The following is a 16,230-nucleotide window of genomic DNA, read 5'->3' on the forward strand; positions in this document are numbered from 1 at the left end:
TCAGCGCTCCCTGATCTGTTTTTTTTTCATTGGAAATGTTTTGCTCTCAAGTCAAATGGCACGCTTGGACAGCAGGGTTGGTATCTTCCGAGTGCTTTTCCAAAGAGGCTGATGATATTCCCTCCTCGCCAAAGGTTTTCACCAGCAGCCCTGAAGAGATGACTGGGGGCAGCGGGGCTTCAGTGCCAACACGGGGCGGGGCTCTAGTGCCAACACAAGGCTGTATTGATGTACCCTTCACTTTGCCTGATAGATCACACCCTCCTTAGTCACAGAGACCGTCGGGATCAGCGAGTGGTGTTGTTGGAGACAACTCCGCTTTATTCACGAGACATAATCCTAATAGTCTCTCCCCCAGCTTCCTGCCTGTCACATTAGCTTGCATTATGTGTGCCAGAATACAGAGGCCGACCCGTTGTGCCCTGAGCCGCCCTGGTCTGCTTAAAAGACTTGTGTTTCCTCGAGCCAGGGGATCTGACTCCTCCCCGACTCCCGCTCACTCCGCTCCTCTCGTCCCTGGTGGGGTAGGCATGGCAAACGGTGCCACCTGGACTCTCAGACGCCCCCAGTCCGCCTCCCAAACCCCCCCACCCGAGCGACGTTGGCAGCCCTTAGCTGGGGAGCGTTACTGTGAGATGCCCCTGGATCCTCTGGATGTATCAGATGACGAGCCCCCCCCCCCCCCCCCCCCCCCCCCCCTCCCTCAGATAATTGCCTCTTTAGTGAAAGGGAGACGGCTGTAAATGCCAATGCGCCAGTGCTGATGGAGAGAGAGGAGGCTGAGGAGAACTGCTGCTGAGGGCTGACCGGGGTCATTTATGAGCCCCGCTCTTTTGGGGGGGGCTGTACGCTGACCGGGGTCATTTATGAGCCCCGCTCTTTTGGGGGGGGGCTGTACGTAATGAGAAAGGATGTCTTAGGATAACGACAAGCTGAGATATAAGGGGGTGCTTAAAGTCCCCATGGAAACGGCTAGCAGAATGCAATTTGATTCTGCATATTTACGGGCTTCCTTCCATGTCGTGGATATTGATTGGCGTTTTACAGTAGCCAATAGCACTGCATGTGCGTTACACTCAACCCATTAGCTAGCAAGCTAACGCTGGCAAAATGTTCAACGTTAAACATTGGTTTCGTCAACGAGGCATAGTGCTTGCTTGGTTGCAATGTGCTCTAAATGTCCTTCTAGAAAGCATTTCATTGGATGCAAATGGTATACGGCCATGTGCAGGATGATTTTTTATAATTTTCCGGGAAATTAAAAACACAAATACCATTTTTAAGAATACACAAAACTACTTTTGTCACTGTCGGGACAGATACTGGCGTATAGGTGACAATCGGTGATACAAATAACATCTATTTTGATTTCATGGGGCCTTTAACACTTTCAGTGCCACCAGGGGGCGCACGACTTAGTGCTTGAATGCCACCATCGGCGCCAATGTTAGCGTTAATATCGCCTAATCTATGTTTTAAATTATGGCTATGTGTCTAATCTGCCCGTCGCTTATCAAAGAATCATTTTCCAGTCAGTGTTGTCAAGGCAGATTGGTTTTTTATCGCTTCATTTCCGTTTGAGAGCATTTTGAAAAGCACCTGTTTTTAGGGGAAAAACAGCCCATTCTGTGATAATCGCCTTTTACTGGAATATTCCAGAACGTTGATATTTGTCGGCCTATTTATTAATCGTTTTCAAATAAACGCTAGATGATCAATAGTATACGTGCCCGCACGCACGTTCGAGGCGCGCGCTGATAATAGCTGATTCATTTCCTCATGGATTTTTTTTTATCCACTTTTTCTCCCATTTTCTATATTTTCTCCCATCCCAATTTCGTATCATCCAATTCAACCCTCCCCTGTCACGGACGCTGTTTCTTGCCTCCCACAAGCCGGCTGCAATGTGGACTAAGTCATACATAGCACAAGTCCCCTCCGGTACTTGAGGTAACAGCAGTCGCATCTTTTCACCTGCGCAGCTCGATCTCTCAGTGGCGAGGAGTAACGCGTGGGAGGCTCACGCTGCCCCTGACACTTCCTGATTCTACTGTGCAGGCGCACCAACCGACCTGTAGGAGTCGCTGTCCACAACACCCGATCCCCACCCTTCAGTTTCCCTCCCCGTAATACGGCCAATGTGTATTACTGTGGACGACCAGCTAAACTGAAAGCAAATGTGGAGCGCTGGGCTCGAACTGACGAGCCCAGCGTCTCCAGCATTTCGTGGCGAGTGCCTTGCCCACTACGCCACGTAGCCGCCCACATTTCCTCATGGATTTTACAGTGAAACGGCTGGAGCACATATCACAAAAAAGCTTATATCTCCTCGAAAACGAGTCTGATTATCCTAACACTGATAACATAGATTCCTTACCTGACATCAGATGGTATCCAACTGGTATATTCCAATTCCTGATCACCATTCGGAAAAATCGATAAGTGTATAGATCTAACGTGTATACAGTAGAACTCATGATCCGCGGGGCTCAGAGCCCCCTGAATGAACTCTGGTACTCCGGCTGCATGGGTGAGAAGTGAAATGTGGACTGGAATTTTTTTCCCCCCATCCATTTTCATTGAGTCCATTCCAAAATGGTGATTTACCATCTGGGAGACGATAGGGGGCGCTTTTTTCACATCTGATCGCCGGCGGCCCTTGGGTAGGCTAGGGTAGGCTCGCGTGATGCAATATGATTTCAGATCGCTTAAAAAAAAAAAATCAGAGAAATCTCGTGAGTGGCTTTCAACGTAACTATTGTAAACACGAGATTAGCCGTGAGTGGCTATCAAAGTGTTAAGGGACTTGAGTAGTGCTTGTTAGAGAGATTTAGAAGATAACTCGATGAGGTTTGACCTTCTCCCTTCTCAAGGGACACCACCAGCCTAACTAGGGAATAGCTAGATATTAGGGTTACATACACATTAGTGACACACATTAGACTCACTCTCTGTTGCTCTCTCTCTCTCTCTCTCTCTCTCTCTCTCTCTCTCTCACACACACACACACACACACACACACACACACACACACACACACACACACACACACACACACACAGAAACAGCTGTGGCCATTAGGAAGTGATCCCACTGGTGTCTCCTCTCCATGGTTGGGTTTGGTGTGTCAGGGGGTTACTCTATGCACACTTATCAATTCACAGATCCACAGATGGCTCTGTTGAGGAGACACATTAGAGGCTTAATAAGGAAGACTGGACCCTAATGAATGCCATTATAGTCTTTGTGCGTGCGTGCATGATTCTGTTTACTGTTGCACATGATAATTACTGGAGCGCGGCGTCTGCAGCAGATTTATCATCATAAGTAAGCCGTTGTCTTATCTCCACCGTTTGTAATTGCCCCAGATCTCGTGTATTTAATGTGGCTGTCTTGCGTCGGTGTCTTGTCTTGTGTTGCAGAGGTGGCTACGGCGAACCTTCTGGACCTGGCTGAGGGCGCTAACGTGGTGCTGGTCCACTCGGGGACGACGGACAGTGAAGCGGACCCCTTTCTTGTGCAAAACCCCACCACGGAGAACAACAATACTGTATGGGTAAGGCAGGGCCGGGAACAACGACTCGGCTGTAGCCATACTGTTGGTGCTTGCTAAGTTGGGACGGTAGTTGTGTCACGTTTTGCGTAAAAAGGGGAAACAATGGCTCCTGGTGCTACAGCTACCTATTGTAGGCATAGCCTCTATATGTATGGGCTGAGTCAGACAATGATCTATTGAACACAGCCCGCCTTATCAGATGGCACACATAGCAGGAGAGGGTGGGGTGGCTCCTCTTAGCCTACCATACAGCAGTGTGCTTAGACTGCATGAAGAGGGTGTGTGAGCGTGTGCATAGTAGTACTTTACTTGTCAAAATCCAGACCCCTCATTTATAGCTGCGCTAAACCACAGGTGTAAAATTTGTCGGCACAGCAGTTCTCTCAAAACAGAGGTCATGCTCTCGTATAACCAAACCATTTTCCGAAATAAATGCCATCTACTTATTCTCCCCCCTGAAACCAACCTTCTCTGTGTGCGATCTAATATCTGTGTGTTTTTTTTTCTTGCAGGAGCTTGAGGACGGGCTGGACGAGGCTTTCTCGAGGTGAGAAGGAGTGTGGATTATTTCTCCTGTTAACAGCCACACAGACAAAACGTGCTCTGGAAATAGACCCGCTTGGTTCGGGGCCGCTCTCATAATAAACCCTGACGCTCCTCGTCTCTGCCCACCATGCTTTGCTTAGCGCGGCCAAGAGACTGGCTCAGTTTACAGGCCTTGGCACAGTGGTCACCCGAGGCACCGTTTCCCCACCGTCTCAGACACACACACACACACACACACACACACACACACACACACACACACACACACACACACACACACACACCTGGTTTCAGACGGAAGACTTTCGGGAAGAGGACTGTGATTACAAATCGCTGCTGTTGAGTGAGGTGCAGTGGTCTCAAATTGCAAAAGGCATAAAGAATTCGGATACTTAGTACCACTCGGAAAGTACTGAGACTTTCAGAGCAAAAGTGAACATGCTCAGTCTAGTAGCCTAACGGCAAACGCCATGGAAGTGCTGGGGATTCCACAGCAAGCATCACGTGGGGGGGGGGGGGCGGCAATGCACTCTGTAGAAGTTCAGGTCGCACAGTCCTCTGGTTCAAGGTTGACGAGAGACATCCCGAAGTGCGTTCTCTGTTGTGATTCTTCAAACACTCTCTTTTTGTTTTTGTTTTTTTGTTGCCTTTATCTCCCTTGTCTCCCATTTTCTACCCAATCTAGTTATTATGCCCTCTCACGTGTCACAGTCCTGGTCGACGCGCTCTCCTCTTGTCGGTCTGGGGACGGTACATGTGGAGTCGCCGGCCTCTTCTTTCCACCTGACGGTTAGGAGTTTCACTGGGAGAGTTTCGCGCTATTTCCTCCAGATCCCCTCCGTGCTGAACAGACCGACCAGTAGGTGTCGCTAACGCAACGACCAGGACAAATACGCCACCGGTTTCCCACCCGCAAAAACACGGCCAATTGTGTTCCCTGGGAACGTCTGACTACTACTGGGAATTTAACCCGGATCTCTGCAGGTGGTAGGCGAGTGCTTTTACCTCTACGCTGCCCAGACGCCCCTTCAAACGCACTCTTAAGCCAGCCACAGGCTGATCCAAATCCACAGGAAATCATAGAAGCATGTGTGATTGCTGTTCCCATTCAGTGGCGTACCTAGATGAGCTTTGGTGGCCTTGTGTCGAGTAACGAACAGTCTTCACTGCTGTTGACTCGTCTTCCCCTTCCGTCTCCTTATTCCTTACTGGTGCTTTAATTTCCCATTGGTGCTCCTTGTTCATTTAACAGTAGCCTCCTTCCTCGTTTGCTCCCCCATTGAGTGGAGGGAGAAAGTGTTATACAGCCTCTCTGTAATCAAGCACTAAGAGGCCATTTTAGCCCCATCATTACCAGATGATTATTTGTCTGCACACACACTCTAATTAAACCCTAACATCGTTAATCTCTCACTCTGTGATTAACGAAGAGGCTTCCTTCCTGCTCGCCAGCACGGATGTATGTAATTGACCTATCTCAATCCCACAAGCCTCTGTCCATCACATGAAGTTGATTTGGTTCAAGCCTCTGTCCATCACATGAAGCTGATTGGTCCAAGCCTCTGTCCATCACATGAAGTTGATTTGGTTCAAGCCTCTGTCCATCACATGAAGCTGATTGGTCCAAGCCTCTGTCCATCACATGAAGTTGATTTGGTTCAAGCCTCTGTCCATCACATGAAGCTGATTGGTCCAAGCCTCTGTCCATCACATGAAGCTGATTGGTTCAAGCCTCTGTCCATCACATAAAGCTGATTGGTTCAAGCCTCTGTCCATCACATAAAGCTGATTGGTGCAAGCCTCTGTCCATCACATAAAGCTGATTGGTTCAAGCCTCTGTCCATCACATAAAGCTGATTGGTTCAAGCCTCTGTCCATCACATGAAACTGTTTGGTTCAAGCCTCTGTCCATCACGAAGCTCCCACCAGTAAGGATTCTACTGAATAATGGTAACCGCCTGTACAGGTTGTTCTGCCTGTTATTCAGTAGTTACTCATGGAGATGCTAATTGGCTAATATTCACTTTCCTTGTGGAGCAGGACATTGGGTTTATGCATGGGACTCAAGATTGTGTGCTGCCATAACAGACCCCCCCCCCCCCCCCCCCCCCCCCCCGCCTCCCACTTTGCCTCATTAAGTTAACAGTGGCCGCTTGTCACTCTACTTTTTGAACCAGCTCACCAAAGCAATTTGAGAGACGCACAAAGCCAGAAAACAAAAGTCTTAAGCTCTCCTCTAGACTGAGCTATAAATACGCTGCCTTCATACTGACAGGGATGTTTTCTGTTGTTTATACTTGTTCTGTCGTTTCTTCTCCCCGGAGAGGGAGGTAATGCAGGGTCAGCCTTTTCCCTCCCCGGTGTGTAAAAGGCAGTTGATTGGCTCCAGGGCTCTTAATCCCGCCCGGTCATGCTGTGGATTGGTCAGCAGACGGCACAAAGTAGCAGAAGTTATGAGCACACCAAGCAAGGACACCTGTCCTCCTCTCAGCATTGATTCCACCTCCCTTGGTAGTCACGACGAGCAGAATTCACTGAGTTGTGACACGAGCGGTTCTGTTCCCTTCAGTTCATTTGTGTTTCATTGGTGTAGGAGTTTCTTAATAGTTTGTTAGCATTGATCTCTTAAATGAATGGCTGTGGGCTGCGGTCCGTAGTGTTCTCACCCAAACCTTATTTACCTCTGCACTCCTTGCCAGGAGAGCAATTCAATTTCAGATATTGAGCGCATGGCAATTTAATCACTGCCATATGTGAGACTGCAGTGCCATCTGCTGGTAGCAGACTGTCGATGAACTTCACACATGTACAATAGATTACATTATATTTGATTATAAATGTATTGTCATTATACAGCACAAGTACTGTACAGTACAATGAAAAGAGGTTTGGCATCCAACCAGAGTGCAAATGTAACAGTAAAGTGCAATAGTAATATACAATGTACAGGTGATAAAACTGGGTATAAAATATATAAATTGGTAATAGTGCTAATCAGATGTATGTAATATTAATATGTACAGTGATACAGGTATGAAGACAAGACAGTATGGTAGTAGTCATACTGGCCATTAGCGTAACTAGTAAGATATATAGTATCTACAGATATGTAAAAAGGGTTATATGCAGGTATGTACAGACGGATGTGGATATATATATATATATATATATATATATATATATATATATATATATATATGGTAAGAATAAATATATATATTATTATTATAATATTATAATAATAGCATTATTGTACATGCTATCATACAGAGTTATAGGGGTTATCTGCAGGTGTATAAGTAGGTATATAGAATGATTATATGCAAGTATATTCAGACAGATATGGATATAAATGTATATTATATACAGCACTGTTGTACATGCTATCATACAGAGTATATGGGTAGACTATAGTATGAGATGGGTAGTTAAGATTATTATGATTACAGTGTAGGGCAGTTAGATAAGAGGGTTTGGTGATCCCAGACATCCGAATCTCTGAGATCTGAGATTAATAGCACTATAATCCATGAACATTCTTGATGCATGTGAGGCTGTGGTTCTGTGTAGCTTGAGGGCTATTGCTTAGAACTGACCCTGACGGGATTAGAGGGTTATGACTACTCCACTGGTGTTGCGCATTTGTGAAAATATATATACGCACATACTACTGTAGGGTTCCTTGGGGGAGGGGGAGGGGGGAGCAGCCACTGAATGGCACAAATATATACCGTTTTAATGTCAACCACTGTCTGACATGTCCCTTTGCACGCTCCCTCAGCCGCAGTCTGGATAGCTTTGAATCCTACTCAGGTAACGATGTGATCCACTGGATCTAGTGTCCTCCACCAACCCATTCCACTGGATCTAGTGTCCTCCACCAACCCATTCCTCCCTAGTCACCTCGCCATTCACTTCAACCTCTCATCCTCTGTCGAGACCCGCCCATCTGTCTTTTAAGTGTTGGATGTAGATCCCAAGCAATTCCTGTAGGTCCCATACTGTTCAACATGTCCCCGTGAAACCTTCCATCCACCACTAATAGTGGCTCAGAACCCTGTCCCACAGTACTTTCACGCTAAAAGTGGGAATGAAATGATATTCCACAGTGCGATCCATCTCCGTCCTTCACACGTCCCTCATAAGGCAGGGTTCTCTGCCACAGAACCCGTAGTCCTCCATTCTGTCCACGTCCTCATCACCAATGTCTGTTGTGTCTTTCCGCCTCCCGCGCCGCCATCAGCCTTGCGCTCTCCGCTGCTGCCTCGTCACTGAGCGATGTCACCGGTGAGCCAAAGCGGTTTCGTGTTGATGTGTTGGATGTGTTCAGAGGAGCACTTGACTCACGTCAGTGTGTGACTGATTGTCCACCAGGGGGCCGTCTTGGTTCCACCGTCGAGCCCTCACGGCTCCGCTTCTCTGCCTGTCCGTCTCATCGTTCTGCCACTCGCCACAAGCACTAGTGGAATAGTGGTTTTAATGTCCATACGTGTACTATTGTGTTTAGTTACACCAGTTTCAATGGCCGAAGAGCAAAACCTCAGTCCTATCTGAGAAATTCACTTTTTTGAGACAAATGTTGAAACGTGTTGTTTTCTTGCAGAAAGCGATTCTTTAAGGATATTCAATACAATACACAGTTTTTGGACTATATTACTATATTATATGTTAACAATCCCGACCAGGTATTAGTGCCTCGCAAAGTGCAGATAGGAGGTTTTCCCCCGTTTTGAATGCGGGTAGGAGGTTTTGCTCTTCGGTCATCGATATGTTTTACCTTTTTAAAATAGAGTGCATAACATTTCTCACTGCATTTCATGGATTTATTTGAATGAGAATACACAGATGTCATCATAGTAGGTTTCCTGTCTTGACGGCAGTGACTGACATGTCCTTCTCTCTCCCTCTAGACTCGCTGAGTCTCGCACTAACCCCCAGGTCCTGGACATTGGGGTAAGCCCTCAGGACTTGAACGCTGAAGAGTGCCTGTCCCCGGGCAAAAGGGACAACGCCAACACGGACACCGCCGAGAAAGAGGACACTTTCGGGTTCTAAGGCGAAGCCGCCACAGAGCAGGGGACAAAAGAAAGAGAAAAGCTAACAGGAGAAAGAGGGACATGGTTGAAAATGGTGGAGAAATGGCAAGAGGGACACTGTTGACATCAGTGTGTGTGTGTGTGTGTGTGTGTGTGTGTGTGGGGGGGGGGGTTCCCACCTTCTCCTTGCTGCCAAGTCCTCTCAGTAGCACCATCGCGTGGCTGTGGGTTCTACTACATCCACCCAGAGGAAGCCAACATGAGCTTGCTGCTCCCAGAACTCAGACCAAAGCAATACGAATCCTTTCTCCCGTTTCTGCTGAAAGAAACATGCAGTCATGTTGATGTTCGTTTGTTACAGTCAACAGTGTATTAGATCCTTTTTTTGTTGTTTCCATTTACCCACTCACCGTTATGTAGTTGTTTGTATACCGTTTTTGTGTACATGAAATTCGACTTGTGTGTATATTATGTACAAACTGATAGAGCTTATGAAGAGGAACTACGATGTATGATTTGTGTTTGGTGATGGCACCGTTCCTAAAGGTCAAACAACCCTGCTCAGGGTTTGCTATGGGACCTGTCACAGGGTGCGTTCACAATGATATTTCATTTTCCAAGGATGGACAGTAATAACTGGCTCAGAGGGACGAATTTCACTGCTCAAGGCTGCAAAGCCATCGGTTGTGGTGAGGGATTAAAGATACAGTACAATGAAAAGTGTGTTTTTCAATATTGCTGCATTTTTTACAGGAGCTATGTTGATTTTAAAATCAGCAAAAATTGTCAAAATGATGACTAAAGTCCTTTGATGTCTATCCCCCTGGATTTCAACAAAACCGAGCCATTTCAGATATCCCAATAGTGCATAATACGCACGGGTAACCCTGATTGGCCCACCAGTCACATCTAGCTGCTCGGATTGGCCCATCAGTCAATACCCAAAGGTTCACAGGGGTATATTTGGGGCTTTGAGGCACCCATACTGAGAGTTAACTGCTTAGAGAGGGTGATAAGACACGTATAACAATTAAAGTGATGCATCTGAAGCTGAAAAATTATACTCATCATGGCATTAACAGTCCACCATAACAATTTATGACTGAATTAAACATTGTACTGTATCTTTAAAAAATTGAGCTAGATAATACTATGTGCATTGGATGGGCAAAAAAGGCTTTAACAAAGTGTGACTGTGTGTGTGTGTGTGTGTTCGCAAGAGACTAGGAGAGAAAAGATGACAATCTTATTTTTTTGTATTGCAAGATCTATTTTTGCACTCCGCGTTCATCCCTCTCCAAAGCACATATTTCATGTTGGGGAAACACATTTACAATATTCATCAAACTCATTATTATGGAGGCTTATATACCACTGTATGTTAAATTAAATTGCTGCAAAGAATTTGCTAGTTTACTCACTTATTTTCTCTGGGTATGAGTCCCAGTGTTAACTGTATTTTTTTGTTACTGTTTGAAATTAATTTTATTGAGTAATTTACATTAATTTCAATAAAATTGTATCAGTGCGGGAAATGTATTGTCTAAGTGTCCCAAAATCAAATGAGTGGAAATTCTGTTCAGTCAAATGTTGTATGGAAAGTGTCGACCGTCGCCATCTAGTAGTTGCCGTCAAAATGTTCAAAACCGCCATTAGTTTTCCTACAGGGACGCACTCTGATTTAGCAGAGCGCTCAGACTATTATGCGCTTCTAATTTCATCGATCGATGGAATTTTAGGATCACCTCCGCAGTCATATAGTTCTGAAAATTGGGAAATGTTCTGCATTATGTGCTTGTACTGTTCCAAAAATATTTTGAAGGCAACCACTAGATGGCGACAGTCGCCGTTTCCCTCCCTGTTGAGATGGTTTTTATTCGATTTTTATTCCTGAGCAACTTTTTAAAACCTCGTGAGTGTTGGTCGAATAACCCCGTCAGTTTCTCTGGGCCGCTACTGCACGCTCTCTGGTGTAGTTTTCTTCTTGTAAAACAATCTTGAGAAACGTGGTAAGTGTATCCCATGTTTAACGTTACTTTGCTATGTTACAGTGACTAGTGACATAAAGACGTTTGTAATAGTCGATTGGCATTGTACAGTTCAAGAAATAACATTTGCCTGGGGGAGGGGGGAATCAACACTCACGATTCGCCCCTGCAGTGCCAACGTTAGCTGTGTATTTCTAGCATTATATTTCATACACTTATTCTCAACGAGGAAGTGTTCTTGTGTAAACATTTGTGGAGCACTAACACTAAGGTAAGTAGCTAACGTTACAACATTGACCAATTGCAGCCCATTATAGTCACTAAGACTAAGAGTAACGTCACCCAATGTATTGCCTGTTTACATAATTCACATTGTTCTCATATGACCTCTGGCAATTTGAATAGCTACATTTGGGATGATGAACACAAGTAATAATAAAACATTCGTGGTGCTCTCTGTTATGTGTAGTCAGTCACACATGATTTATGATTGATCTGGAGGTATCAAGGTGAAACATGGATGTCCACAGCGAGAGGCAGAGCAGGTTGGAGTCTGGTAAGAGCCTGATGGACCACTCCTGTCAAGATGACACACAACAGACTCCAGCAAAAGAACCCTGCTGCTCTAGTGCTCCTGGCTCTCCAGGGATCATCCCTATGTTCCCCGGGTCCTATGTTCCCCGGGTTCTATGTTCCCTGCTATGATTGATTAATAGATTGAACATTTTATACATTTTTATTATTTTTATTAATTATTAATGTCCGCCTTGTTTCGAACGGTTAAGCTTAGGCCCTCGTTCGAACTGGTTAAGGTTAGAGTTTGGAATCAGGGCTGGTGGTCTAAAATTTTCAATCTATCAATCAATGAAAGCGGGGAACATAGAACCCGGGGAACATAGGACCCGGGGAACATAGACATGCTCCCGCTCTCCATGTCTTACACATGTCTTAAACCCAGAATCACACGACCCCCTCCCAGATAATCTGAGCAGTGCCGCTCTAACTGCCCCCTTGGTGAAGAGGTAGTGGTTCTTCTGAAGCAGCAAGACGTGTGCCTAGGCCAGAACATGACGAGAAAGAGCATGGAGAAGAGGCCGCTACTACTGATGATGGGGACATGGGACTGAGCAGCATAGTGGCTATATTCCATCTCGCCTTGAGAGCCCAGCGATAGGCCTGCTTCCTGGCGGGGTCTCAGCCTCGCCAACACTTAGTCTTAGCTTTGACATTGATGAGATCATGCGCCTGAGTCTCATTGAGCAAGACGGAAATGGCATAGAATCCGTGTCATGTCTAACACAGGGGCGGCGTGTAGGGGAAACTGGGAGGAGGGAGGATGACGGAGAGGAGTTGGTCGGAGGAAACTGCATGGAAGAGTTAAAGAAGGTAGCAGGAGGACGGCTAATGGGATCAGGGAAGAAAGGAGAACAAAGGAAAGTGACCGGAGGAGTGAAGGAAAGGGAGGAAGGAGGCGAGGAGGTAGTGGGAGGGAGTAAGGAGAGGAGGTAGTGGGAGAGAGTAAGGAGAGGAGGTAGTGGGAGGGAGGAGGGAGTAAGGAGAGGAGGTGTTGGGAGCGAGTAAGGAGAGGAGGTAGTAAGGAGAGGAGGTGTTGGGAGGGGGAGGGAGAAGGAGAGGAGGGACTAAGGAGAGGAGGTGTTGGGAGGGAGAAGGAGAGGAGGTAGTGGGAGGGAGTAAGGAGAGGAGCTAGTGGGAGGGAGGAGGAGAGGAGGTAGTGGGAGGGAGAAGGAGAGGAGGTAGTGGGAGGGAGTAAGGAGAGGAGGTAGTGGGAGGGAGAAGGAGAGGAGGTGCTGGGAGGGAGAAGGAGAGGAGGTAGTGGGAGGGTGTAAGGAGAGGAGGTAGTGGGAGGGAGGAGGAGAGGGTAGTGGGAGGGAGAAGGAGAGGAGATGCTGGGAGGGAGGATGAGAGGGTTGTGGGAGGGAGAAGGAGAGGAGGTGCTGGGAGGGAGGAGGAGAGGGTAGTGGGAGGGAGAAGGAGAGGAGGTGCTGGGAGGGAGGAGGAGAGGGTAGTGGGAGGGAGAAGGAGAGGAGGTGCTGGGAGGAAGGATGAGAGGGTAGTGGGAGGGAGAAGGAGAGGAGGTGCTGGGAGGAAGGATGAGAGGGTAGTGGGAGGGAGAAGGAGAGGAGGTGTTGGGAGGGAGTAAGGAGAGGAGGTGCTGGGAGGGAGTAACGAGAGGAGGTGCTGGGAGGGAGTAAGAAGAGGAGGTGCTGGGAGGGAGGAGGAGAGGAGGTAGTGGGAGGGAGTAAGGAGAGGAGGTAGTGGGAGGGAGAAGGAGAGGAGGTGCTGGGAGGGAGGAGGAGAGGGTAGTGGGAGGGAGTAAAGAGGAGGTGCTGGGAGGGAGGAGAGGAGGTGCTGGGAGGGAGAAGGAGAGGAGGTGCTGGGAGGGAGGAGGAGAGGAGGTGTTTGGAGGGAGAAGGAGAGGAGGTGCTGGGAGGGAGAAGGAGGGGAGGTGTTGGGAGGGAGAAGGAGAGGAGGTGTTTGGAGGAGAGGAGGTGCTGGGAGGGAGTAAGGAGACTGGTTCAGGTCACCTCCACCCCTCTGGTCCCTGGAAGGGATGTGGTCCTGGTGCCGTCATCGGAGCAGGTCCCGAGTTCTCCTGAGTCTAGCCAGTCTGTTGTGTGTCCACCACATTTTTCCTTTAACCTGGACGACTGCTCTTACAGTTTATTTGGGACACCAACACCACCACCACCCCATTTGAACCCTGTTAAGCGAGATGGCTCAGAGGTCGTTGCTGGAGGAGGTCTGAGGATTGGAACCACCGTACCTCAGTGTTCAGTAGAACGTCTCAGTGGCCCAGTGAAGCACGGTGCAGTAAGAGCGAAGAGTATAGCGGACGTAGAGGGAGGCGACCAGGAAAGCCAAGTCTCATATTTAGGAGAGAAGGTCACCATGGGAAATATGCATGAGATGACGACTGTGCCTGCAGTGGTGAGATACTACTGACTTCTAAAGACAAGTGTAGTAGAGGTAGGGATGCACCAATACCAATATACCAATACCTTTATGGGATCTGACACCAGGCTAAAATAGGTTATCAGATACAGATACTTGTATGGGATATTGGTCTGATATCAGTATCTGAGAATTTCCCCAATACTAAATTTTTTTTAGATCTTTCTATAATGGTGAAAAAACTATTGTATCAATAATCTTGTCCAAACTTGTTAGTAAAAGTACTGAATCGTATTGAACTGCGGTATCGGATCAATACTACTTAGCTGCATTTTAGAACTCGACTCTTTTGTGGAAAAGGTGGTATCGGTGCATCTCTACGTAGCGGTGTCAAATAAAATAAAGCATTGTGATGATGTCATGGAGTCGTCCGGATGAACGTAGGTCCAACTGCATAAAGCTTTCAACGTTACAGTGAAGATACACTGGTAACTATGCAGCATGACTGGCCAATGTGCTCGCCAACAGGAAGCAAGAAAGGCAGAAGGGGGAAAATATACAATATAATTTATCTGGGTAACAACAGGTTGCCATACAACCAGAATAAACATGTTGAGACACTTGTCTGGCGGCTGGGTGGCGCAGCGGACATTGCGCTCGTCACCAACGCAAGAGACACCGGGTTTGAATCTGGCTGTCGGCGTTGCCTCCGGCTTGGGCCGGCCGTCATACTGGCTCAATTGGCAGAGTCAGCGGGTGGAAGTCGATGGGTGGTAATCTGGACGTTGTGGACAGCGACTCCTACAGGTCGGTTGGGGGACGCCTGCACAGCAGAGACAGGAAATGGCGGGGCTAGTGTGAGCCTCCCACACGTTACGCCATTGAGAGTCCGCGCTGGCAGGTGAAAAGATGTGACAGGCTGCCTCCTCGTGTACCGGAGGGGACACGTGATGCAAGGCTTCTATCCTCCCTACAACCGACCAGTGGGGGGCATATGCGAGCAACGTTCAAGACAGGGGAGGGGAGAATTGGAAACACGAAATTGGGATGATAGAAAATAAGGAGAAAAAGTGGATTAAAAAAAAGACATCCACTTGTCTAATGATGAATAGAATAAACTTTATTGTCCCACAGGAAAATAAAAATGTCCACAATCTAAAACATCACATTAACGGAACAAAGATTTCTCAATTGTACAACATCAGTGCATTCATACCCGTGGTGTATACAGACTACACTCCTATATTTAGGTTTGTTGACCACATTAATTGCATTTGGGATAATAAAGAACCCTTTACTTTCTTTGCCAGCTGTATTCTATAGCGTCGCCCTCGGGCGGAGCAACTCAAACTCAGGCTGGAGGGGATGTGTTTTGTTATTGATGATTGACAGGAATCGCAACTGTTGCACTTGCTTCCCTCGGACAAACATTGGGAAGCAACCGTTGTGTTTGGTGGATCAATGAAAGGGGGCAGGGTTTGAGACATTATCCTTCCTGCTGTCTTAAAAATCCTGGTCAGCTTTACTGTGCCAGACAGAGATATTAAAAACAGGGCATCAGGCTGACAACACCTTTTCCAGAACAGAGTGAATTGATTTGAATCTGGTCCGAATGTAAAATCCTGTGATGATCCTATGATCAAATATTTGCCTAAATAATCAAATCAAATTGATGTTATACCCCTGCCGTGTAGTAGAATCGTCAGGATGATGATTGGAGAAATTGTGAAATAACTTTGAAATGGGTTGTGTGAAATAACTTTCCAACAAATACTGTAGATGGTAAATGGTGCATTTATATAACAGCTTTTATTCAAAGCACTTTACAATTTGTTCCTCACATTCACACATTTACTCACACATTCACACACCGACCATGCAAGGTGCCAACTTGCTCATCATCACTGCAATTAGGGGTTTAAGTGTCTTTCTCAAGGACACTTTGACACGCTGCCCGGGAGGAGCGGGAATCGAACCGGGTAGATGATGCCCTGTAGATGAGCTATGGATGATTGACACCCCCCTCTAACCTTTAACCCTAACCCTCTATCACTGCAGCCCCTCTGGTGGCAGCATGGCCAGAACAGGGAGCCCAGGAAGGTCGTCTCTGGCGTGACGCTCCACGAGGTCCGGAAGCCCTCGGTCAGGAGGCGGGCTTGCGGCTGCAGAGGAGCGGGGGGCGAGGAGGAAG

At 47.2% G+C, this 16,230-nt stretch overlaps 1 protein-coding gene across 1 annotated transcript in view; it reads left to right on the forward strand.

Annotated features, from left to right (window-relative positions):
• Positions 1-10,664, forward strand: part of ldlrap1b (low density lipoprotein receptor adaptor protein 1b) — a 60,966-nt gene extending 50,302 nt beyond the window's left edge. Inside the window, 3 exon segments of the mRNA XM_084309741.1 lie at positions 3,423-3,556; positions 4,069-4,103; positions 9,013-10,664. Coding sequence (XP_084165867.1) covers positions 3,423-3,556; positions 4,069-4,103; positions 9,013-9,157 — 314 coding nt within the window. The 3' untranslated portion in view covers positions 9,158-10,664.
• Positions 10,665-16,230: the final 5,566 nt, after the last annotated feature.

Source organism: Notolepis coatsorum, assembly GCF_963971535.1.
Source record: "Notolepis coatsorum genome assembly, chromosome: 3".
Lineage (NCBI taxonomy): Eukaryota > Metazoa > Chordata > Actinopteri > Aulopiformes > Paralepididae > Notolepis > Notolepis coatsorum.